Source organism: Arabidopsis thaliana, chromosome 5 (assembly GCF_000001735.4).
Source record: "Arabidopsis thaliana chromosome 5, partial sequence".
NCBI lineage: Eukaryota > Viridiplantae > Streptophyta > Magnoliopsida > Brassicales > Brassicaceae > Arabidopsis > Arabidopsis thaliana.
The window spans coordinates 17,656,378-17,681,124 of NC_003076.8; the positions used below are offsets into that span (position 1 = coordinate 17,656,378).

Sequence of the window (24,747 nt, forward strand, 5' to 3'; positions counted from 1 at the left end):
CCTATCCAGAGAGATCTCTTTTATCCCTTGAACCATCTTTCTTAGCTCAAAAAAATAGATTGAGCCAGAAATAATTTTTGACCAACCCAAGAGGCCAAGACTCGACTTCCCCCTTCATCATTTCTCGATACTGCATAGGCAGTTGCGTAATAATATTCGGATTTGAGCAGCCGTTGACAATGTTATTATTTCAGGCCCACATATTTGCACTTGCGAGCCACCATGCAGATCCTGAACCTTGACCATACGAGAAGTGACTTTAAATTTTTCTCCTGATATTAGAACCATCTACATGTGTTCACCAAAATCGAGCGAAAACGTTCTTCAGTGAACAACCCTCTCCGATTAACTATTCCATATATCCTAAATTGTGTCCCAAACAACATGCCAACATAGTAGAGTTTGATAACAAAGAAACCTATGTTACCTATTTTTTGCTTTAATGTTTTTTCACACGTTCATTCGAACTATAATTTGACAACAAATTATAACCAAAAAAGAAATTGAGAAGAAAAAAACAAACGAAGAGTTTTATGTTCAAAACAATAACCACTTAATAAATCATATAATGGAGCATGTACTGTTCTTAAAGCTTTGTACAACAAACAACTGGATTTTTAACTTTTCAACATATAACCATCACTCTAAAACTTCTTATAACAAAACAAATGAAAAATCTGAGGTCAAAAATAATAAATGAAAGAATAGTTGAGAATTACAGCTCCACAACAAAGATGAATTTACACTTTTTCCCATCTTCTTTCCTTTTGGTTCAGGAAGGCCCCTACTCTTCCACCTCAAAACTAAAACAATCACAGAGGAAGAGAGCTTTTCAGAATCTGAGCTTCTCAACTTTCAGGAACTTAGTGCAAGAATACAAATGCTGGATTTTCAAGAAGTTCTTCTGCTGGTTTGATTCCTACAAAATCCTTCTCTTCCATCGAACTTGAAATATCATCGATTGAGAAAGGAATGCTGTCAAAATTAGTAGTAAAACAGTTAGTTGTATCTCATACACTCCATAAAACAATAACTTGACGTAAAGGATGGATCTTAGATCATTTCCAATCCGACACGTTAAAACTTCTTATAAGATTATAAGTAGTTTGTTTATCATAACAGAATTTTCACCTGGAATCATCATCCAACAAGAAGGAATCACTGTCTGCATCATTGGATTCCTCTGTCATGAGTGTCCGCATACTCGATATCACCTGCAATAAATATTTGAATTTTGTTCAGCATCCACAAGGGTTCCAGTTAAACAAGAAAATTGATATTCTTATTTCATGTTGGAAGTAGAAAAGTTTTAGGTACTTCTTGTGAGACGCTTCGGGTGTTATAGCTATCGTCCCAGTATAAGGTGCAAATACGGTAAAGCTGCTGGACACTGAGGACCTGTAAAAAATGAAAAAAATGAAGAGAATGTTAGGTAATGAGAATGACCATCAAGTGTGTTTCTAGAAACTTAAGAACAGAGCCTTACCGGGCAAAGATCGTTTGCTATTTCATCGTATGAGATTCTGTATTTCTGGTGGATAACCTGCAGGTGAAAAAAGAGGAAGAAAGTAATGTTATTGTAGTTCAAAGTAAGAATGATTATCAAGAAACAACTCCATATGGACCGACATGAGTTTCAATCGAAAACTGTTGTTAGATAGTCTAACTAGAATGGATTATTAACAAGAATGTAGTAAGTGTAACATACCAAGAACCCAACGGCTTGTCTAATATGTTTCAGTTCTTCCCAAGACGGCCCAGAATACTGCCAAGTCACAGAAAAGAAAATAAATTTTGATAGAACGACCTGAAGGAAATTTAAGTATTCTTGTAAGAAAATCATCTCTCAGAAATTTTTACTTCTTTGGCTTGACAACACCATAGCTCTAGCTCCGCAAGCCCGGATTTTACAAATTCACCATTGCTAAATGTACAGCACTCTTTACGCAGAAGGAGACTGTAAGATACCAAAGAAGCCGTGTAAGTGAGAACAGAGTTCATAGTTTTGTAGTAGGCGAATTAGAATTAAACTTACCTGTTGAAAAGTTGTACGTTAATGTATGAGAAAGTTTGAGAGTATATCTTCTGGATGAGTACTAAAGGAACCTGGACATTTCATGTAACATATGAGAATTGGTGTATTGAAGTGAGGACACATTAAGTACAATGCCAATGGAACAATTATCCTTACATGATTTTCTTTCAGTGTGACAAGAAGCGAATTAAGACCGTCGATAATGCTTTGCCAGTGAACTGCAGGAGAATCTTTTCCAAAGGACCTGCCAGATCTTAGCATCCCTCCTTTAGAAGATCTGGGTGCCTGAAGTTTTCATTTTGAAAAACCAAAATCTATCATCAAAGTGCAAAAAGAAACATTCATCACAGCATTAGGATAGAAAGAATCCAGCAAGGAACCTGAATGCATAGAGAAAGTAAAGTTGATAACTCTCTCTTCAAGTTATCCCTAACCATCCCAAACATTTTCTCAACATAGGCTGCAAGCTGTTGCTTGAAAAGCAGAGCCGGGTACTTTGCCTCCACTGGGCGGACCACTGCAAGAGCAGCAGCTTCAGCTGCAGCAGCAAGGTTGCCTGAAGCGGGTGAAGAGCGGAAGCTCTGGTAAACAAGATAGGGAGAGAGGATAGTTAAGATTCTGATATCATAAACAAAAAGTTGAACCAAAAAAGTCATATTAACACAATAAAATTGTGATACAAACCATGGCCATCCTTCCAAATAAAGAAGTTGAAGCAGGTGGCTTCTTGCTTTGTGTTGCTCCGCTGCCATTGGTTTTAAGACTTTTTTGAAGCAAAAATAGTAGTGCCGATGTGCTTGTCAACCAATACGCCAAGTGACTATTGTCATCCTCATTCTGAAAATATCAGCAGAACGGTGAAAATTCTTAGTTTAAGTAATTTTGATCATGCAAAAAATAAATCTTTCATAATCCATATTTCAGATAAGCAGATGGCACAGCCACTACACACAAAATGAGGATAATTCCATCATGCGTGTAAATCCTACATTGAAACAGTGTGAAGATTCCCAATTACCTCAATCGCGGAACCAATCATCTGAATCAGACGATCAAACACATTAGTCTTCTCAGATTCGAAACACTTCCAGTGAAGTAGACACTTGTAAATTGTAAATGCAGCCACAGGTTTTCCATTACTGAAACCGATGTTGTCTTTTACACAGTCAATGAGAGCATCAACATTCATCTGCAGTGACAATACAAATCAAGTTAGCAGAATTATCAACTAACAGCAGTGTGAAGTACTATGACGTAGTTGGACTACATACAATTTGACGTTCTGCAGCAGATTTCCCAGCCTTGCCATCAACTGGTGTTGTAAACTCGGCTTCCTGGAAAAATAGACTTTACAGATTAATAAACTAATGGAAAAATGCAAACAAAAAGAACGTCATGAGAACCAAGTGATCGAGATAGCTGGTTGGAGGATATATACATTGAACTCCTTTTCCAAGTTCGTTTGGTGGCCATTTTCCAAATTCTACAAACAGAATGAGGACGAAGTTAACATCTAATGGCCTGGTTAAAAGGCAGATCAACATATTTCAGAGTTGCAGAGAAACTTTCTACCTTAACAGGTGCAGTTGGAGGATGTCCTAGATTTGTCCTCACAGGAGTGCTTATTGTTTGCTGATGCATAATTTTCTTCTCAGCTTCCATATCTAATATTTTCTCTTCAAGCCTGGAGATGAAACATCAACAAGACAAGTAAGGAATCACCGCAAGGGCTCTCGGCAATGCTTTGGAAGGATAGACTATTGCAAAGGATACCTCTGCATTGCAGTCTTCAACTTCACTAGTTTAGATTCAGCCTCCAATGCTTGATTTAGTCTATCCTGGCTAATCTTGGTGGTCTCTTGAAGTTTTTTCTCTGTCTCACCGATTTTCATTTCCAGTGAACTCACCATACTCTGTAAGAAGAGCAATTTAGACAAAAAAGATCAATCGTTTTTCAGCAGAGTTTGTCATCTGAAGAGATCTGAGTAGTTAATATTCTCAAATCTTAAGTATTTTTGCTCTTCTCCGGTAAGTAAGCTACAAGTTCAGAAATTCTCACAAACCTTCAGCTTTTCATTTTCATTCGTGATCTTATCCATTAATTCCTGATCAACCACAGGAATCTCCTTAATAATCGGGGCAGTCTCAGCAATCTTCTTGGCAGCTTCACGTTCTTTAATAAGCAATGCCTCCGTTTCTTTGCACTTCAGTTGCAATTCCTCCAAAGAAGACTGTGCTTTTGCACTTTCTTGTTTTTTGGCCTCTTCCAGGTCAGTCTGCAATGTTGAAAGAGGATGAAAAACTCTCAATAATATTCATAAAATGCAAGAAGGCCCTGAAAAAATTAGGGTCAAATTTGCGAGAAACAAAATGTGGTCAGCTTTTCAAACAGCAATCACACCCTTATCCGTTTCTCTAACTGCAATCTCCAGGTCAGCTCTTCAACTTGCTTCTCTAGCTTGTTCTTGGCTGCTTGGAGTGCTCCAGTTTCTCTAGCAGCCTAGGTGTAAAATGAATTAAAGAAATTCAGTTAAATTCATGCAAAGCACCATCTTTATAAGTGAGCCTCTGAAACAAGAGACAATGGAACAACACTAGCTAAAGAAAGAAACCACATCTCACCATCTTAAGCTTTCGAAGTTCTCCACGAGCCACTTTTGATCTCCATGCACATTGGGTCGTGATAGCTGCTTTCTTTAGTTTTCTGTAATGCAGGCGAGCCAGGTATCCACGGCACCAAGTCTATAATAACAATGAGCATTACCACGGTCAGAATATGACAGAACTACCAACTGTTTTGTTGTTATTCGTGAAGTAATCAATCTCGTTATGTAATTGGTGTTCTCTGACGAGTTGAACTTCTAATAGTGCGACACTTCTGCAATTTTGATTTAAGTGTACCTGAATTATTATTGCAGCTTTGGTTTGTCTTCTAAAACATAGTTCTTTCCGGGCAACCATACCACGCATACCAGCTTGAACCGAAACAGCAGCAGAATATAGCTCTGTGTAAGCCTTCCTAGCCAGAAACCTACGCAAGTCTCTCTGGATTTTTAAAGCAGCAGCTTCCCTACGCATGCCTTCATATACACTTCTAGCGAGATAACCTGACAAAAAGGCAGACACATAGGTTTGCAACTTAGTCAATAAATAAAAAAAGGACAGAACAATCCAATCATTTAGTCTAGTTGAGCTATAGACATGTTCGACAACATTGAAAATACCTCTGCAAACTGACTGAATCTGTTTAGCAGAATTACGCAGAACGATGAAACTCTTTTTAGCGAGATATGACCGAACTTTTCTCTGAATAATGCTTGCTGATCTTCCCAAGACCTCAGTCCTTCGGGTATCCAAGTCAGCCATTTGTCCAGCCCGCAGAAAAACTTTCGTCTTGCCAATCTACAAAAGTAAAATGTCAATCCTCAACTATCAATGTAGCTCACACAAGCAGTAGTGGCATTGCAAAAAGCTTGATGAGGGAATTACCTGATACCCTTCGAGTCCCACTTTGTCCAGAAGCTTCTTGCAAGCAGCAGGGTCATCAGAGCTATTATAAGGACTCAGTTAAGACATGAAAATGGATATCACCCATTATAAGAAATTCTATGAGAGGAAACATCTTACTTCTTTACCAACACTTCTGGAGCAAGAATACCAAATCTGGCCAAGAACTCATCAAAATGTTTCCTAGTAGGATAGCCAGCACAACTAATCCTTATTGCCTCCATCACTCCCTAAAGTCATGAACACAAAAAATATCCTTCTTTCAGACATAAAATTTTTCACGAGAAACTGAACTATGAAATCGACAGAGAATGTCATTCGCACCCCACAACGTAATTGTTGTAAAATGTTTTCGTTCTCAAAGATTCCAGGCTTCAGAAGGTTATTTGGTTTTATACAGCGAATATAGTGCGGCTCCGTGGTATTTAGAATCTCGAGCAACGATACCAATTGTTGCTGAAAAGAAGGACCAAATATAATTAAGTGACCAATATTATTGATATAACATGTTTAGTAGAAATTGCAAACTAAAATCAGACTTACCTTGAAACGGGTACCTATAGATGAGAATTTTGATTGTTTGGAATCGTCAGACATTGGTGGGAACAAACTTGCTACAAAGGAACAGCTAGAAGAATTTAACAATGCCTGATGCTCGGCAATAACGTAATCTTTGTTCTTGTCCAGGAAAAGTTCCGTCTGATAAGTGACCTGGAACAATACCCCAATGGTTGTTAGACCATATATATAACTACTGAAACTTCTTGAATTTTTTTTTTTTTTTTTTTTTTGCAAACATGATTACCAATGAAAGTAACAGCAACTCACATCACCAGCATAATGACAAATTGTGAAGTCGCTACGAGCTAGTTTTGGCTTGGTAAAGCGCTTGTGGGTTTTGAATGTCTGGTATAGCTTCTGTGCAAAAGTTTCATGCGTTGACCTAGGAAACATGCTGCACGGCAAAAGTCTCACTTCAGCTATGTTGCTCGAAAACAAAGCAAAATTTGAGAAAGTATACCGAAAGCAAAGGAAATAATAGGCATAAATCTTAGATTGTAGAATAAAAGAAAGGGTTCAGAATCAGCAGTTTGGGGTTCAGACTCACCAAGCTTCATCTAGCAGAGCAATTATACCTCCTGGTTTCTGAAGAACACAAAACAAAACAAAAAAAATCACCAAGAATGAGCAATCGATGAAATATTGACTGTGTGGCAAGAAGACTAGCAACAGGAGAAACAAATCGCCTTGAGAAAAGACGAGATAATAAGAAGGGATGGCTTCGTCGCTTAAGAAGTCTCATAAAACTTTTATGAGTAAGCTAACAGGTCCACTGAACAGTGAGCATAAATATACAGAAAGGTATCATCAACCACAGACCTTTTCTATTAAGTCTAAAATATCTTGATTGTCTACGAACTCTATATAGCTCCAGTTGATTTCCTCTTTCTTATATTCTTCTTGCTCCATTTTAAAGACATGCTGCAAGGAGAGAAGTTACAGACCTCAGAACCAAGGGCACTGCAGAATGCAGCCAATAATAGAAAAGGGAAAGAGCTTGTTCTGATCAAACCTGATTAAAATGCTGTTGAAGTTTTTCATTGGTCAAATTGATGCAAAATTGCTCAAAACTGCATTAAAGCTTGCAATTGTAAGTACTAGGCCAAAGAATAATAAGAAACAGTCATGAATATTTCTTTAACAGTCAACAATGGAGATATCTTGTACGGAAATATTCATCAGTTGCACTATATGTGTTGAATCAAACAGTACTCTCCTTACAAAACAAGGTTAGTCAGATAACCTCACAAGCTCACAATTTGATAGGCAGTAAGAAATCTCAACTGTCCATGTTAGAAACAAGCACTAGCTTGACTATCAAACTGATCAGACCCATCTATTATGGTGAAATATCAGACTACGATCCAGTTTATTAAAGAAACCCATCTAACCATTTATGAAAACAACAAGCATACCACTAAGCACCTGTTTGTCTTGAAACTCTCAAATCCATAAATATCAAGAACACCAATCAAGTACTTCGAGTCATGATCTTGACCAATTGAGCTATTTATCTTGTCAACAAGCCTGCAAAGACCATAAAGTATTAGCATCGAACAATGATGTCAACGCACCTTTGAAGCTTAAGGAGAAGCCGCTATTAAATATCTTCATCAGGGTAGAATCGAAAAAACCCACCAGTCAAATAACCTCGAGTACATGACTTTAGCCAAAGCATCTCTACTAAGAGTAGCAGCTTCTGGATCAAGAGTTTTTGTGATGGTTTCATCACGAGTTACCATGATACGCTTGCATAGAGAATCCTCAAGTGCTTTTTCATCGCAGCTGGAAAGGAAGACGATATAAATAGGGAAACTTACTTCAGTCCCCAACTAGAAGAAAACAAAACAAAACCAAATTTTCCCTCTCTTTCAGTTGAGGCATTTACCTGAGAAGCTCAGCTGCAGTTTTCAGATGAAACAAGGATTTATCATCTTTGGGTATCGATGAATCAATCTCTTCCCCCTTAGCAAATTCGATATTCCCGATATGGAGAATGGCTGCCACGACGCTGAAAATAGCATCCTGAAACAAGATATCAGCAAAGCATAGAATCCGTTTACAGTGGCAATATTGCAGCTTTGGCTAAAATCTGACTGATGGAGTTCTGTGATAACTACCTGCTCCTCCGTACTGATCCCGACGACATCCATTGCCCGTCTTGTGGCATGATATTCCTCCGCATCATTTATACTATCCAGCTCTAGACATTTAGACTGATTGAGATAGTGATATTTCTTTGGTTCCTCCAGCTTGAATTTCTTCACATCCTGATAGTACAAAAAAACATTTCAGATAACAAGATGTGAGTTTGTATGCCAAACGAGGCTCAGATACTGGACATGTATGGTAAGTTATTCGGTGTTACTACTCCGAAGTGAACTACAAAACTTACTTCTTGTGGAGCAGCACAAAGCATGTAGAAACAGTGATAGTTTCTTTCAGGATCAGAGACTTGACAAACTCGTGATCTTTCCAACAAATAAGTTCTTATGGCAGCTCCTGATATTCTTCCCTTTTCGTCAAACTGAATCTCCACGAACTTACCAAAGCGACTATAAAGTACACAAATAAACAGTTCAGAAACACCCAAAGTGGTGATATTGAAAAGCTTTTTCAAAAAAAGGTTACCTGGAATTATTGTTCCTGACAGTCTTTGCATTTCCAAATGCTTCTAAAACAGGATTCGACTGAATAAAAGACACAATGAAGAAGCTTATAAGAACCATATCAAAGCAAGAAAAGGGAAAATCAACATCATATGCATATGGAAGTGAGCAAATAGCTGCTGACTATTCAGTTTGCCTTAATGTAAATGACTACTAGCATTGATTTTCTGAAGTTTAAGTTATTTGTTCACTCTACAGTTGCTCTTGAAAAGTAAACACAGCCGAAATGAATATTCGACCATCCTCTGAAGTCTGAAGTTTTAGATATTTGTTCAATTATCTAAAAACTTGATTTGACTAAATATGATGTTTTTTTTTCACCTCCAACACTTTCTGTTCAACACTTCTTCCCTCAGCAGCAGCTCTCCCTCCCATGTAAGCAAGATATCTCATAAGCAACTTTGTGCTTTCAGTTTTACCAGCACCACTTTCTCCACTAACCAGAATAGATTGACTTACTCCATCATTAATCATCTGTCTGCATTAGAACGAACACGAAAGCAGGCAAGTTTACATATAAGGATCAACAACAGCAACAAAAAAATAAAGGTAATATATATCACTAGTGTGTATAAATTACCTATACGCAGCATCTGCGACGGCGAATGGATGTGGACTCAATTCTCCTAAGGAAGCTCCTTTATATTGAGCCATCATATGGCTACTATAAAGATGAGGAAGTCTTCTAAACGGATTAACAGCAATAAGTATACTTCCTGTATAAGTCTGAAAGTAAATAAAATTTAGTCCACACATATTTCATAGTACATATATATTCGACATCGATATGAATTACTCACATAAATCTCGTTAATATCATATCTTGAATGCAAATTCTGTAGAACTCCAGGTTCATGCAAATAAGCAAGTCTAGTCATATCATCCACTCCAGAGGCTGGTGCTTCCACATCTTTAGGATAAGCATTAGAGATTTTCGTAACAACCTGAATTTTCCAAAAATAGCAAAAATCAATAACTGCTTTCTCTCAAAAGTCTTCTTGTGATTCTAATTTAGATGAGAAGCAAACACACACACACACATACATGTTTTCCTGAAGTGCATAGAACTTTGATCTCATCACCATTAACTTGTACAACTTCACCATCAATCCATGCTTCATCAGGATCCTCCACCCACACAAATGACCCCACTGATGGATTGAAGTTAGCAACCTGTAGAGCAAAAGTGTGTCACTAAAAGAATGCTTCTTGAGCTCTCACAAGCTTCCTTATGGTAATCACAACTCTTTAAAAAACTACATTTTTGATTGCTTTTGATTTCAGACTATAATAACCTCAATCACATGAAATTTGATTTCCAATCATACTAGAATTAGACCAAACGTCAAACTCCAAAACAGACAAGTCGTAGTTGCAGTCAAATCTCTATAATCATACAGAAGAAGACTCAAAAGTCAAGCACAAAGCCATGATCCGATATTAGATGCCCTTAAAAATCGCTAAATTAAACTAATTTCCCCCAAAATTAAACGAATCTTACCATTTCGTTTCGTAGATCAAAGACTTCAGCTTTCTGGATCTAGATTAAATCAAAACGAGCACTGAGCTTCTAAATCTACAAAAAAAGGTCCTCAAAGCGAATAAACTGAGATTTGGTGTAGAACTGTAGATTGGAGAAGACGAACTTTGCAAATCTAAACGCGTTTCTGGGAAAAATTTCCCCCCGAATATTTTTTGAGTATTATTATTTTCGTTTCTCTTTTTTTTTTTTTTTTTTTTGCTTACTTTGTTTTTCCCTTTTCGTGCCTCCCTGCTCTCTTCCACTTTCTGTGGGGATTTGGTCTGAATAGCTTAACAGCATCAATTTGCAATTAAAACATTGATTAAGACATCTTATTCCCAAACTACCCCTTGATTTTGTATAATCACGGAGCTAACTTTCGGACACGCTAAAACAATTATGTCCGTTCGCGAAATATATACTTGTCTCAAAAACGTATGAGACTAAAAAAAAATTCTTCTAAATTTTGTTCTTGATGTCACCAGAATTATTATTACATGTGCATGTGGGAGAATTTAAAACACATTATCTATCTCTTTAATTCATTGTCTAATTCTTCATGGTGTATAATTAAGATATTAATATAACTAATACACCGAATTCAACAAAAAGACATCTATTAATTTATCATATTGTGATACTTTTTCATTAGAACTTTGTTCACATGGTACACGTAAAGTAAGACGGTGTCACACACACAAACGCTGAAACGAGAATCTGACTTGGCTGCATCTAGGAACATTATTTTATTTCACTTTCATACGAAATAAATACAGACGTATTTATACGTCAAGAAGACTTTGAGATTTTATACGTCAAGAAGACTTTGAGATTTTATACGTCAAGAAAACAAAGAAAATTACGGTCATGTCCCTAAGAACGTTGCAAGGTTTGGATCAGTACGATATGGAAGACTTGTTCGAGCTCCTAAACCTCTGCAGCAGCAAGCAGCCTACACAAATTTCAAACGCAATTCCTTCAATCACTATTCTGATCAAACGCGTAACGCCTAGCGTTTTGAAAATAGCGCTGGAATAAACAAAAGAAGAAGAAGCAAACTTACGACTCGAGATGCAAATGTCAACATTTCCTCTAAAGCCATGCCTGTGCACAAACCTGTAAACAATTGGAGTCGGTCAGATTCTGTTCAGATACATTTGGTTTACTACGATTTAGTGAAGCGTAATACCATAAAGCAAAGCTCCGGTAAACGCATCTCCAGCACCGGTTGTGTCTATGAGTTCCGATGAAGGTATTTTCTCAGCTGTTACTATAACCAATCTCCCTGTAACATTCCCTGTCAGTCTAGTCACTAGCTGAAAATGTTAAGAGCATTGAAGATATTTTCATTAACAAAATGTAGAACTTGTGAGGAAATTATGTATCTGAAAACGTTATTTACCGATGAATTGCAGACCGGTAAGACACTTGTAAAGTCTGTGCTTTGTTTCAGAGACTCGTGTAATTCATCTATGTCTGTCTCTTCTTCTGACCCTGAAACCTCTGTAATGTTGATACACTAGAAGTTAGCATGTACATGGAAGAAGGCATGGTGTGATGTTAGCATGTAAAAAGATTTCGAATGATATATTGACCAACAACAACATTAGTTACAAATTAGCCCCTTATACATAAGCCTTCCTTTATGGAGAACATGAGTGATCCTAAGTCAAAAACTCTGACCTTTGGACAATCGTAAATAAGGAAAACTCACCACTGGAACATCTCTCAAGCATCACACAACCGTGTTCCCCCAAAGTCATGATCACAAATTTTAGCTTTGGTAATCTTATGAGCATAGAGAGAAGTGCACTGGGAGATGAGGGTGCCCCTGTCCATTCCTGTTTTTCCCAATCAAATAAGTCGACCATTAAAGATTCTAGTCATTCTAAACACAAGCTATGATACAATTTTGATGCAAGATCATGTGTTACTGGTTACAAAACCAAAACATTGTCGGATTTTTCAGGTGTAAATAATAAAGAGTACATGAACCTTCTAGTTCATTAGAAGTTCTCATAGATTCACCTAAGCTCCATAAGTTATAGATTCCACATATTCAGATTTATGGTACCAACAATTAATACTAATTGATTTCACTAATCATCAACAAAGAGCTTTTTAAGAAAGTGGTATGCTCTTTACTATGATTCTCTAGTATTTCACAACCTATGAACCAATTGATCCGTGAATTACAGAACTATTCCTAGAAATACTCTCACCTGAGGGAAGTTAGTAGAACAAATAGCATAATCAGCTAAGTCAATGAGCTCATCTAGCCCTGTCCTTTTTTTCTCTGCATTAATTAAGATTGGTATATTCTTGCTATGTGCCTGCATAAAAACCATAGATGAGTGAGAAAGAGCTGTAACATACGTAAACAGAACTAAGCAAAACACACCAAACAGAGCATTTTCATTTCACCTTTTGCGCAAGAAGCAATTCGGCTTCACGGGACCTTCCATTTACATATAGAACTCTTACTCCATCAAGAACATCTAGAAGTAGAGATTCAGTAAGGTCATCTGGTAGCAAAGGAGGATATCCTGGAGTGTAAATACAAGTACGAGTATTCCTACAAATTTGTTACAAGAATAGTATCAAAACAAATGGAAACTTAAATATTTGCTAGAAATTTGTTATACCATAGAAACACAACATAACAAAAGACAATGTACCCACGTTTGGTTATCTACAATGACGTAATTAAAATGTGAAGCTCCATCTTTAGCACTCTGAGACAATGGAAAAGAGAGAGAGTTGTGTATTATATCTACTTTGAATTGATATACATTGTACCAAATAAACTTTGTATATGTTCTTACCATACAAAACGAAGTATCCACACCGCTAGATTCGAGTTCTTCTACCATATATCGCCCGTGAGAATCATCAGCAACCTAAAACATATATCTAATTCAGTTGATTTTGGTTATTCAAGGGCTACATTTCTGCAGTCTATGCCTCAAATTTAAGAACATAAATCAAAGCAAAGAAACTTTCTTCAAAGATTAAAACGCAAAAATTGTAATAAACCTTAGCCAAGATTCGACAAGGCAAACCCAAACGAGCAACACATGTTAAAGCATTCCCAGTGTTACCACCTCCTTGGACCTGAAAAATGAACCATAGAAATGAAAATCTCCAGAACCATTCGATATCAAATTAAAGTCAACGAAGAATTAACAATAAATGATATAGTCATCGACCTTGAAGCTTGTGCCTCGGATCTTTTGATCGGGAATTGGAAAAGACGCCACTGTGACTAAGTAATCTAGACAAAGTTGACCACAACCGAGCTGCAATTTGCAGAGAATCTAATCAGTTTTTATCAGTTCATGAGAAGAAACGAGAGAAATAGATACGCACGACGATTGGTTGGCCGGGAATCGCTTCGTCGGAGCAAGATGACATGATCGGAGCTCCGGCTATGTGCTAAATTCGTAGTGGCAGAGAGAGGGAGGGAGAAGGATTCGGTATTTATTAGGAGGCCTGAATTTTGGTTTGGTTAAACCGAAAACCAAATCAAACCGGATTTAATAGCTGAAATCAAATTGAGTGATGACTGAAACGAAATTTCCAGGATTTGATTTTCTTTTTATAGTCGTTTGCATTGCATTTTCTTGGACTTAAAAATGATATTTGATAACTTTTTTGGGAATTTCATGGAATGGAATGTAAATTAGCTGGTAAAAGACAAATCATAAAAGACCAAACAACATCAAATCACCAATATTATATATCAAGTTGAGATCAAAATTCATTTATACGTTTCATGAGCACCTTTTTCTTTGTCCATTAGTTGAGAAAGTAAGATATGGGTTCAATATTTTATAAGACCAAGACCCAAAACCATTTTTCTAATACTTTTTTTTCTTTGTTAAAAGTTCATTACTGAAGTACCATATTTCAAATACTTATGCTTTTTCGTTTCCAATTATTTAATATGAAATTTATTTATTTTCATCTAACATTTTTGCTTTTTTTCTGAATCTTCTAATAATATTTTCGTTTAAATAGAATCTAAAAAATAATATTTGAAATCCTCTATATATTAAAAGAGGGATGGTTAATATTTCATTCTATATTATTAGGCTACTATTTGGACTCTTTTGTATTGTTTCTTTTTTTATTGGTGCCAACTTAATTCTACCACTAAAAGTCGATTTTCTATTTATTTATTTTTCGTCATTCTTGTTACTCTAGCCATGGAAATGGAAACAAACGGAAACTAGACAGAGAAAATTATTATTGTTACTAATAATAAATGAATTCGTCGCCGTCGAATATCAACTCAATGTTTGTTTTTTGGGATGTGTAATCCTCAAATATGCCTCACGGCTACATCAAAGAAGAGATACTGTGTAGCCTTAGTGTATTTTAAGCACCAATGGATTTCACAGAGTTGTAGCAATTATTTGGTGGTCTGAACTCGACATTACACAAGGCTTCCAATACATATACAGAATTCCCTTTCCACGATAGATTTTTTAAATACTACTTATATGCTTTTTTCGTTTTCAGTTATTAAATTAGCTCAAGGTGTTTGAGTATTTTGGTTGGTTCCATTAAGGAACCAAAATACATTTTTTATTCAAATTTCATTCGGTTCAGGTAGGTTTAAGAAACTGACTCAATAACTAAGTAGGATTTGAAAGTTTTCTAAGTATTTTTCGGTTTAGCTTTAAGATATCTGAAAAACCAAACTATTTTGGGATATATGTATTAGGATTTTCTGTTTTTTATTTGAGTAATTTTTGTAAATTCTGTTCAATTACTCGAATATCTTTCGATTATCCAGGTATCTGGAATATTCAACTCGAAAATTTTGGTTCACATATTTTACCAAAAGCTAGAGCTAATTTAAATCAGCTTTACTATATATATGTTTTTTTTGTTTTTTCTTTGATTAGTATGAGAGTTAATGTTAATAAGAAGTATTCTTAGTTTTTCCCTCTCTTTTCTTTGTTTAAAGTGAGAGTTATAGTTACAGTAAAACTTTTTTTTTAAAATGGTCCCATCAAATACTATAAATTAATGATTGTATAAATATATCAAAATATATTTTTACAAAAATCCATTGTAGTTTTTGTTAGAATTCATTGCTAATATTTTCACCATATCAATTTATTTTTTATCATCTGTTAGACATGATAAATGATTGATTATTTTTAGTTGATTTTAGAAGTATATTGATTATAACGAAAAACTCTCTTTCAAAATTACAAAATAAGGCAAATCTCTATATAGATTAATAATTAATATCTTTGTTAATTAATAAAATATTTTAGTCTCAACATTATTAATCTATAGAGGTTTTACTAATATGCTTATAAAATCAGACCGAAAACATACTAAGATACATACAGGACATTTATAATGATAGAGCTTCTCAGTGCAATAACTGTTCTTCGTGGACAGATAAAAAATATCTACTATTTGACAAAAAATAATATTGACAAAAAAATATATGTATATATATTTATCTAGAAAAATATCGAGTCATTGATGTATAACCTGTTTCGATTTTCCAAGTTATTATGTTTAAAGTTTTGGAGATTTTTTAGTTTTTATATAACATGAAAAATATTAAGCTATAATCTTTATAATCAGTTAAATTTTAGTATAAAATTCAATAAACCATCTTTTATTTATAAAAAAAGAATGCATAATAATAATTAATATTTATTTCGACTTTAGTTTATGTTTTCATTTTTTCTCCAAATTCGAATTAAATGATTTATTAACTTTTAATTTAAATCAGGAAAATTTTTCATATTACAAATATAAAAATGTAGTTTTTAATTAAAAGAGAAAAATGATATTTTTCAAACAAAACTCATAAATAGGATCGTTTTCAAAGTTGCCCAATATAATTTCGTATTCTTAAATATAGAAAATCACAGATATCAAATATAGGACTAACAATTTAATGAATTTTATCCAAAGACGAAAAAAAAAATTCTAATATATGACTAACCGTATAACCTTAACGATAGGGATTAGCGATAGGACTTAACGATATAAACACATATGTATATGGTTTTCGACCTCTCTTCTCCAAAACCATCACAGAGAGAGTCGCCGAAATAAATTGAAATCCGGTGAGAAGATTTTGGATTCACTCCTTCCTTCTTTCTTCTTCTTTATCATCATTTGAGCTGGTTTTGGTATCTCTCCTGACGAATTTGAATCTCTCAGCCATTTTCTCTTCTCGCATCTGTGTTTTCGTGCTTGGAGCTGTACACGTTTCTTTAATTTGAATAGTGATTTTGCGTTCGTTAATTAGCCTTCTCGTACGAGTGGGCTATTTTGGGAATGATTTAGGTGGTTTTAAGTTACTGGGTAGTAGTCACTGCTGAGCGATTTCTGTTTCTCCTGTTGAATGATTGATTCAGAAATTTGAAATTCACATCGAAACCAAATCTTAAATCATATTGGTAGCTTTTTTTTTGTTTTGTGATTAGATACTGTTTTTTTATAGTATTAAATTCGTTTTGGTGTGAGTGATTTAGTGTTTGGGAAATTATTTAATTTAGTGGTTATTTTCTGATTTAGTGATGATTTGAGAATTTTGTGTTGTTTATATTCTTGGTAGCGGGAAATTTGTACTTTCCTTTGTGGACCTTTCAACTATTGAATGTGGAAGATTTGCTGAGAATCTTAGAAAGTCATCATCATCCATACGTAAGAGAACTTTTTTTTAGCTTGAGAGTGATTTTCAGATGGAGAATGGGTTATGGGAGGTTTTAGGTTCAAAAGGGTTGTTGAAGAAACATGAATTCATTAGGATTTTGGTTCAATGCTTATACTCGTTAGGATTCAAGAACTCTGCTTCTTGTCTGGAATTCGAGTCAAAGATCTTGTATAAAACAGCTGATTCTGAGTTTCTTGAAAAGCAAGTTTTGAGTGGGAACTGGGATAGTTGCGTACAGGTTCTAGACAGAATTTTTGATAATTCCATGGATGATACGAGGAACACGGCTTTATATCTAGTGTTCAAGCAATGTTTGTTGGAGTATTTGAAACGTGGGGATGTTTCTTTGGCCTTGAATGTGTTACGGAAGCAAGCTCCGTTGTTACGGATGGGAAAAGAGAAGATTCATAGGCTTGCTTGTGATATTGTTTATTCGAAAGAGATGGAATCCGGTGAAGTAGACAACTGTTTAGTTCTAGATTTGAGGAGAAAGTTGTTGGTTGAACTGGAGAAGTTGATTCCCTTGCCAATTGTTATTCCTGAGAGAAGGTTGGAACATTTGGTTGAGACTGCTGTGATGGACCAGATTGATACGTGTATGTATCATAACTCATGTGATGCAGTATCGCTTTACAAGGATCACTGTTGCGGTAGAGACCAAATTCCTTCAGAGACAGTCCAGGTGCTGTTTTCTGCCTTAGGGAACCATTGGTTTTCATTTTCATAAACTCGTTAGTGGTTCTTATAGTTTCTCAATCTCTTATTATCTTACAGATTTTGGTGGCACACAAAAATGAAGTGTGGTTTGTGCAATTCTCTAATAGTGGCAAATATCTGGCCACTGCATCAAGCGATTGTACAGCTATAATATGGAAGGTAAATATCTTAGACCATTTGGTTTCTCTTATTTTTCCCTAAAGTCATTGAGAAAGAGACCAGATGAATTAGCTCTGATGTGTAAGAGAACCTTATGAGGTTTCTTCTTGTATAACTCTTCACGCTGTGAGGTGGAAAAAAATATTAAGGAAATAACATTTGGATGTCTTGTCTTGAAGCTTGGTATATAAGGTAGAAAGCCATTTTGTGACAACAAAAAAGGACAAGAACTTTTATGTTGTAATTCATAGTGATTTGTCGTTTTGAGCCATGTAATGTAACTAGTTCTTAGTACTTCAGGGTTGATAAAATTTCTGTGTATTTTTCTATGGTAGTTTTGAGACCGTTTCTTTAAGGATTAAACATGGTAATTTCTAATTGATAAAATTTGGTATTGGACTAAAACTTCTTGTTTCAGGTACTGGATGACAACAAAGTCGAACTGAAGCACACACTTGAGAGCCACCAAAATCCAGTTTCTTTTGTCTCGTGGAGTCCTGACGATACTAAACTGCTTACATGCGGAAACGCTGAGGTTCTTAAGCTATGGGATGTTGACACAGGTGTGTTGAGACACACATTTGGAAACAACAATACTGGATTCACTGTCAGCTCTTGCGCATGGTTCCCTGACTCAACTCGGCTTGTCTGTGGCAGTTCTGACCCAGAAAGAGGGATTGTAATGTGGGACACTGATGGAAACGAGATCAAAGCCTGGAGAGGAACGAGAATTCCAAAGGTTAGTAAAGGTTAAAAGATTTGCTTATCCGTTTTGGTATTCAAATACTTGAAATTCGAAATGCACAATTTCCTAATAGGTGGTGGATTTGGCTGTGACGCCGGATGGCGAGAGTATGATTACAGTGTTTTCGGATAAAGAGATCCGGATCTTGAATTTGGAGACAAAAGTCGAACGTGTTATCTCTGAGGAACAGCCAATTACTTCCCTTTCAATTTCTGGTGATGGTAAGTTTTTTATAGTCAACTTGAGCTGCCAAGAGATACATCTTTGGGATCTTGCTGGAGAGTGGAAACAACCATTGAAGTTCTCGGGTCACAGGCAGAGCAAATACGTGATACGGTCATGTTTTGGTGGGTTGGATAGTTCGTTCATCGCCAGTGGAAGTGAGGATTCACAGGTAAGCACATTATTTTCGACCAAGACAGTTGTTTTTTGGTTGCTGTTGACTGACATTGATCTGTTGTTCACAGGTTTACATATGGAATCTAAAGAACACAAAGCCGCTTGAAGTGTTATCAGGTCATTCGATGACCGTAAACTGTGTAAGCTGGAACCCGAAAAATCCTCGGATGCTAGCCTCTGCTAGTGATGACCAAACCATCCGTATTTGGGGACCGGGCAAACCGAACAAACCACTGAACTGATTAGATAACCAGAAACCGTAGTAGCTTTAAACCAGGACCTAGTTCTAGTAGTTCCACATTTGTGTATAGTTCATTTCTGGTTTTTTCTTTTTTGGTGGTCCTTATTGGCTTTGCAGAACAATCTCTTGCTTTTTGAGTTTTGGTACACTGGTTTTGGAGAACTTGATTTGAGATGAGCCATGAATTGAAACCAAACCGGTTTAGGCGGTAAACTGAACCAAGCTGTGTTGAGGAGTTAGGTGGCAATTGTTTGGTGTTCAGAGCAAAACTTAGCTAACTACTTGTTTCGTTGGTCATTTGCTACCATGTGGGTTCCCCGTTATTTTAAACAGAAAATTTAATTATAATATAAACTTCGGAAACGCCCCTAAACTTATGATATTTAAGAATCTGCCAATATTGTTACTTTTTTTCCTTAGTACAGAGACATTATTTTTTCTAACAAACCTGTTTAGACCAAAACTTCTGAAATAATTGGCAATGCGTAGATTACACCAAAAAAAAAGTTTGAAAGAAAATGTGTTGCAATGATTCTAATATCTTGAAAAGGTATATGAGTTTCAATTATAGAACTCAAGAAGATTAATAAGTAATTGCGAGTTCGAACATTTGTGGGTTTCAATTATATAATTAACAAAAAAATCTACTAAGTGCATACATAAGAAGTATTTCACCTAATACGATTAAGAATATACATGATTTCAGTTTTAGTATCTACTATATAAATATGAATACCAACGTAATTTAATCATATATTTAAACTACATATACATCTATTTGAAACATGGAATTTACATCTTTCTATATTTAAAAATATTTGAAATGAAGTTTCAAAATTTTCATATGTAAAGTATACGTTATACAATCTAAACTAGTATTCAAAAGATGATAACATCTACACAAAACAATCACATGAATAGGTTAAATCAAAATTAAAAATAGAACTGATATACCCTCTTAGATCTCGAAATATTTATCAGTATGGGCCAGAAGGGCTATAGTTATTCTTAGAAAAAAAATGGAGGTAATGTCGAAATTGACGAAATTAATAGGCGTATTTTTAAAAATAAAGGTTGTTTAAGATAATCATGAAAAATTAGCAGCCACTGAGTAACATAATTACATAAACAGAGACACACTTACTTGAAATAGAAAACAAAATAAGATCCTTTTAACAACAACAACAACAACATCTCACAGGTCTCGCTAAGACGGTCCTAAACAAAAACCAAACTGTTTAGGTTTCGTCGTCGACGCGCTCTCATCAACAAAGTCCCATACGAAATTTAACCAAAACTATATATCGAGGGACGAAGCGCGTGACGTTAGATCGGAGATCTCACCGAGATCGCCGGTGAATTAGGGTTTCTACTTCCTTTGTTCTTGTTAACGTTATATGAAAGTTTGGAATTCAAGATGACTCAATCTATCTGTTCGTCGTCACAAGATCAATCTTCTTCTCCTCGCTCTTTGATCACACCACGCAAATCGGCGACGAAGTTTCACCGCCGCAGGTTCTTATTGATACCTTTTTGTGCTTTGTTGCTTCTGAATTATGGGAAAAGGAATGGTATTGTTTCCGTTTTAAGAGATTTGAGTTCGATCAAGACATCATAAAAGCTTGTTTAGGGATATCACTGAGAATTTTGGTTAGCTTCAGCCATTTTTGGAAACTGGATCTTTGAGTTTTCTAAACCTGAAATTGGAAATTTGTTGTTTAGGGGGAGGAGTGTATTTAACATGCTGGTTCAGAGGGAAATGTCACCAAAGGCTAAGTTTGTGCCAAGGAAACGATGGGGTAAGAGTAGATGGTATACTGATTCTTCATGCGGAACCAACAACGAGTCTATGAAAGAGACGGGACAAAGTCTTACCTCATGGTACACTTTATGTTTCTTGTCTCTTTATTTGCATAGGACCTTGTTTAAGCTCATTGTAATTGGTGATTCTTTATGAAGGGTTGAGGCAGAGTCATTGCAGCATTTATCTGCAAAATATTGTCCTCTTGGAGCTCCTCCAAGGTCAACTATTGCTGCGGCTTTTAGTACTGATGGAAGAACTCTTGCTTCTACACAGTGAGTGTCATGGAGTGCATATGTTTTATTCTTTGTTTTTTTGCCTTTGGATTCTCACTGTGTTTTGTTTTGTTTTGTGTAGTGGTGATCATACTGTGAAGATTATTGATTGTGAAACTGGAAACTGCTTAAAAGTTTTGACTGGCCATAGGAGGACTCCTTGGGTAGTAAGTTAGTGAATGCTAGCCCCCTTTCCTTAACGTTAATATGTATCCTTTTCTGCGTTTGATATGTAGTGCATTTACAACACATTACTACGTATAGATAATTCAATCTCGGATAGTGAAATGAATTTTGCTCATACTTTTGGCATCTGCTCTGTTGGTTGGTTGGTTGAGGGCTGTTAACTTATGTCTGTGTCTGTGTGCTGCCTTATATCTAATGTTCTTTGAGTTTCTACAGGTCAGATTCCACCCGCATCATTCAGAAATAGTTGCGAGTGGAAGTTTAGATCTCGAGGTCCGCTTATGGAATACCACAACTTCTGAATGCATTAGATCTCATCTATTCTGTAAGTTCTAGGAATCAGAACACTCTGTTTCTTTTTCGTAGTTATGCCTATCATCTTACCAGTTTTAATTTCTTCTTGTTAATCTCTCTTGCCAGATCGGCCTATTGCTTCTATCGCTTTCCATGCTGAGGGTGAACTACTTGCTGTTGCTTCTGGTCATAAGGTGATTTTTCCCTTTTAAGTATCCCACGAAACGCTAGCTAGTTGCAGGTGGCACCTCCTTACAGAAAGATCTCATAAGTTTAATTCATGATATTTTGCAGCTGCACATGTGGCACTACAATAGGAGAGGAGAGGGATCATCACCAACTGTTGTATTGAAGACGAGGCGATCTTTGAGAGCTGTACACTTTCACCCTCATGGGGCTCCATTACTTTTGACCGCAGAGGTGAGCTACCTAATTGGAATTCATTTTCTTATTTTCCATTCTGTCTGCTTACACTCTAACCTTAAGTGGCAGGTGAATGAGATTGATTCATTAGATTCTTCAATGTCTAGAGCAACATCTATGGGCTACTTGAGGTATCCGCCCCCTGCTATTTTGTTCACAAGCACGGAAAGCAATCAAACTAGTTTGGCAGCAGAAAATGAGAACAGAACATCGTCTCCTCCTCTTCCCTTGGCTACATCCAGTGGTCCTTCTGGTCCAAATAGTGTTCCAGGAAATTCTCCCAGCAACATATTTCTTACCCGAGCTGGAGATAGAACTTCTCCTGCAGTTGATGGCATGGATGTAGATGAAGCTCAACCTGTTGGAAGAAATGGAATCCCTAGCCAAGTTTCAAATAGATCAGATTTCCCTGAGCTTGGACAGATTCGGCAATTATTTCACTTTAGGGATCGAGTTTCCTGGGAGTTACCTTTTCTACAAGGATGGTTGATGGCTCAAGGTCATGGTGTTGCTAATCCAGTGGTTACTCCTACTGGCAGTAGTAATCATGGCATCTCAGCTCCATCCTCAACAGCCAGTCTGGAGGCTGCAGTAGCGTTATTAGAAATCCCGAGTGGTGTTAACTTACATGCGGTGTCTAGAAGAGGCGGGGCTCAGGAACAAACTTCACAACCCCAATTCTCGAGAACTGGATTACCGGAAGGTGTATCTTCTCGTAACACTCAACATGGAAGTGATGCTCAACCTGTAGTAAATAGGGTCCAGTCTGAGCTTGCTACCTCAATTGCTGCTTCGGCTGCAGCAGCTGCTGCTGCAGAATTACCTTGTACTGTCAAACTCAGAATGTGGTCGCATGACATCAAAGACCCATATGCACAACTGAAATCCGACAGATGTCTATTTACAATACCGCATGCCGTCCTTTGCAGGCAAAGCTCCTTCTCTGGGTCCTTGATATCATTCTGTTACACTTGAATGCCTATGATGCTAAGTTTTACTATTGGATGTATATTGATATCTCTGCTTCTTTTTGTGTTCAGTGAAATGGGAGCTCATTATTCGCCATGTGGGAGATATTTAGCGGCCTGTGTTGCGTGTGTTTTTCCTCATGGTGAGATAGATCCTGGACTGCAGACACAAGCTCAACAAGATTCAGGGCTTGCAACTTCCCCAACTCGACACCCTGTCACAGCACACCAAGTCATTTACGAGCTTCGTGTGTATTCTCTCCAGAAGGAAAGGTAACTGTCACGTCGAATATCTCATCGTGCTAATTCTACCATCTTGAAATGCACATCCCTCATGTGTTTTTGTCTATGAATACAGTTTTGGTTCAGTACTTGTGTCACGGGCAATTAGAGCTGCACATTGCTTGACCTCTATCCAGGTTAGTCGCCTTTTGAGAATAATCAGATTGAATTTTTATGGTCTCTTTGTTTTGAGAACATAACATGGTAAGTTGTTGAAAATACTTGAATATTTGAGAATTCTGGGTGCAGTTCTCACCCACTTCGGAGCATATACTACTTGCATATGGGCGGCGTCATGGTTCTCTTTTGAGGAGCATCGTTAGTGATGGTGAAACAACATCACATTTTTTCACAGTATTGGAGGTAAAGCCTTATGCTACTAGTACATCCATGTTCAGAACTTGGAGATATAACACAGAACTTGTTTGTGTGGGCCGGTCAGATATACAGAGTTTCAGATATGGAGCTTGTGAGAGTACTGCCAAGTTCAGAGGATGAAGTGAACGTTGCGTGTTTTCATCCTTCTCCTGGAGGAGGTCTTGTTTATGGGACAAAGGTAAACCATATTGAATCAGATCATTATCGATTAACAATGTTCGGTTTGGGAATCTGATCATTATCGACTCATGACTCATGTTTTTTTTCCGTAGGAGGGGAAACTGAGGATCTTCCAGTACAATACAGCTGCTACCTCAAACTTCACAGGACCAAACACCTAACCTGAGGTAGCGTAGAATTATAATAAAGAAGGTTGGATCTTTGTCAAAAAAAAAAAAGACCTAACTATAAAGGATGATCTAGCTGACTAAGCATATATATATGATTTCTACAGGTGCATTAGAGTGGTAAGCAAGCAAGAAGCAAACATAGGTTTCATCGAATCTTTTCCACTCCTCTTCATACAGTCTTGTTTAAGGTAAAAAGTTAAAGACAAAGAAATGTATAAAGAAAAAAATGGAATTGGTTTAATTTTGGTTTTGAATCATGTTAAAAATAGGGCAATAGACATTGTCACACTTCCTCTACAGATTAACAAAGAAGTCTTAAGTTATCAATTTTATGATGCTAAATCAGTTTTAGTAGCGTTCAAGCTTGCTTCTCTTCACTCTTCTCTCTCTATCTCTGCTACAATTGCAATTCATAATATGAGATTTTGATGTACATACTATATGTTTGGTGCAACCACTTGACACACTATTTTTTTATGTAATGAGAGGTTCAATTAGGATTCCATATTTAAACTGACTTTTAACCCTTGAATAAAAA

General features: G+C 36.4%; 4 protein-coding genes across 13 annotated transcripts; 2 read left to right on the plus strand and 2 right to left on the minus strand.

Moving 5' to 3' along the window:
• Nucleotides 1-516: 516 nt before the first annotated feature.
• MYA2 (myosin 2) lies at nt 517-11,074 on the minus strand. 3 transcript variants are annotated; one of them, NM_001203537.1, is made up of 41 exons: nt 10,950-11,074; nt 10,519-10,575; nt 10,274-10,312; nt 9,817-9,945; nt 9,573-9,716; nt 9,353-9,498; nt 9,103-9,250; nt 8,735-8,793; nt 8,499-8,658; nt 8,224-8,373; nt 7,992-8,128; nt 7,742-7,888; nt 7,529-7,630; nt 7,116-7,173; nt 6,923-7,024; nt 6,651-6,688; nt 6,371-6,497; nt 6,086-6,253; nt 5,867-5,998; nt 5,663-5,772; nt 5,525-5,585; nt 5,260-5,437; nt 4,937-5,142; nt 4,658-4,777; nt 4,437-4,535; nt 4,099-4,311; nt 3,809-3,948; nt 3,608-3,719; nt 3,474-3,518; nt 3,307-3,369; nt 3,054-3,224; nt 2,720-2,872; nt 2,416-2,616; nt 2,192-2,320; nt 2,036-2,106; nt 1,861-1,957; nt 1,709-1,765; nt 1,487-1,543; nt 1,318-1,398; nt 1,132-1,214; nt 517-975 (listed from the first exon to the last, which is right to left on the minus strand). In NM_001203537.1, exons 1-41 carry the CDS (start codon nt 11,034-11,036, stop codon nt 864-866), a joined length of 4,689 nt encoding a protein of 1,562 aa, NP_001190466.1. In that variant the 5' UTR covers nt 11,037-11,074; the 3' UTR covers nt 517-863. The 3 variants fall into 3 exon arrangements, with proteins under 3 accessions (NP_001190466.1, NP_001190465.1, NP_199203.1); NM_001203536.1 differs by having other exon boundaries at nt 9,094-9,250; NM_123757.5 differs by lacking the exon at nt 10,950-11,074 and having other exon boundaries at nt 534-975; nt 9,094-9,250; nt 10,274-10,586.
• On the minus strand, nt 10,933-13,915 carry AT5G43910 (pfkB-like carbohydrate kinase family protein). 5 transcript variants are annotated; one of them, NM_203148.2, is made up of 12 exons: nt 13,664-13,915; nt 13,504-13,593; nt 13,331-13,408; nt 13,120-13,194; nt 12,977-13,029; nt 12,719-12,869; nt 12,517-12,627; nt 12,009-12,135; nt 11,697-11,797; nt 11,484-11,610; nt 11,358-11,410; nt 10,933-11,246 (listed from the first exon to the last, which is right to left on the minus strand). In NM_203148.2, exons 1-12 carry the CDS (start codon nt 13,706-13,708, stop codon nt 11,160-11,162), a joined length of 1,098 nt encoding a protein of 365 aa, NP_974877.1. In that variant the 5' UTR covers nt 13,709-13,915; the 3' UTR covers nt 10,933-11,159. The 5 variants fall into 5 exon arrangements, with proteins under 5 accessions (NP_974877.1, NP_974878.1, NP_199204.3 ...); NM_203149.2 differs by having other exon boundaries at nt 11,030-11,246; nt 11,484-11,579; NM_123758.3 differs by having other exon boundaries at nt 11,030-11,246; nt 11,484-11,591; nt 13,664-13,862.
• Nucleotides 13,916-16,250: 2,335 nt separating this feature from the next.
• Nucleotides 16,251-19,646, plus strand: AT5G43920 (transducin family protein / WD-40 repeat family protein). The gene is made up of 5 exons (NM_123759.3): nt 16,251-17,673; nt 17,766-17,867; nt 18,286-18,606; nt 18,686-19,006; nt 19,080-19,646. The coding sequence occupies exons 1-5, from the start codon at nt 17,020-17,022 to the stop codon at nt 19,251-19,253; spliced, it is 1,572 nt and encodes a 523-aa protein (NP_199205.1). The 5' UTR covers nt 16,251-17,019; the 3' UTR covers nt 19,254-19,646.
• A 771-nt stretch (nt 19,647-20,417) lies between these two features.
• AT5G43930 (Transducin family protein / WD-40 repeat family protein) lies at nt 20,418-24,723 on the plus strand. Of its 4 annotated transcripts, none has more exons than NM_001203538.2 (15): nt 20,423-20,767; nt 20,975-21,133; nt 21,212-21,328; nt 21,411-21,499; nt 21,593-21,660; nt 21,731-21,839; nt 21,935-22,002; nt 22,103-22,228; nt 22,295-23,160; nt 23,272-23,472; nt 23,558-23,618; nt 23,731-23,844; nt 23,924-24,037; nt 24,132-24,231; nt 24,314-24,623. In NM_001203538.2, the coding sequence occupies exons 1-14, from the start codon at nt 20,670-20,672 to the stop codon at nt 24,198-24,200; spliced, it is 2,259 nt and encodes a 752-aa protein (NP_001190467.1). In that variant the 5' UTR covers nt 20,423-20,669; the 3' UTR covers nt 24,201-24,231; nt 24,314-24,623. The 4 variants fall into 4 exon arrangements, with proteins under 4 accessions (NP_001032007.1, NP_199206.1, NP_001190467.1 ...); NM_001036929.1 differs by lacking the exon at nt 21,593-21,660 and having other exon boundaries at nt 20,446-20,767; nt 21,411-21,495; nt 22,301-23,160; ... (1 more) ...; nt 24,314-24,397; nt 24,479-24,723; NM_001036930.2 differs by lacking the exon at nt 21,593-21,660 and having other exon boundaries at nt 20,418-20,767; nt 21,411-21,495; nt 22,301-23,160; nt 24,314-24,705.
• The last annotated feature ends 24 nt before the right edge of the window (nt 24,724-24,747 follow it).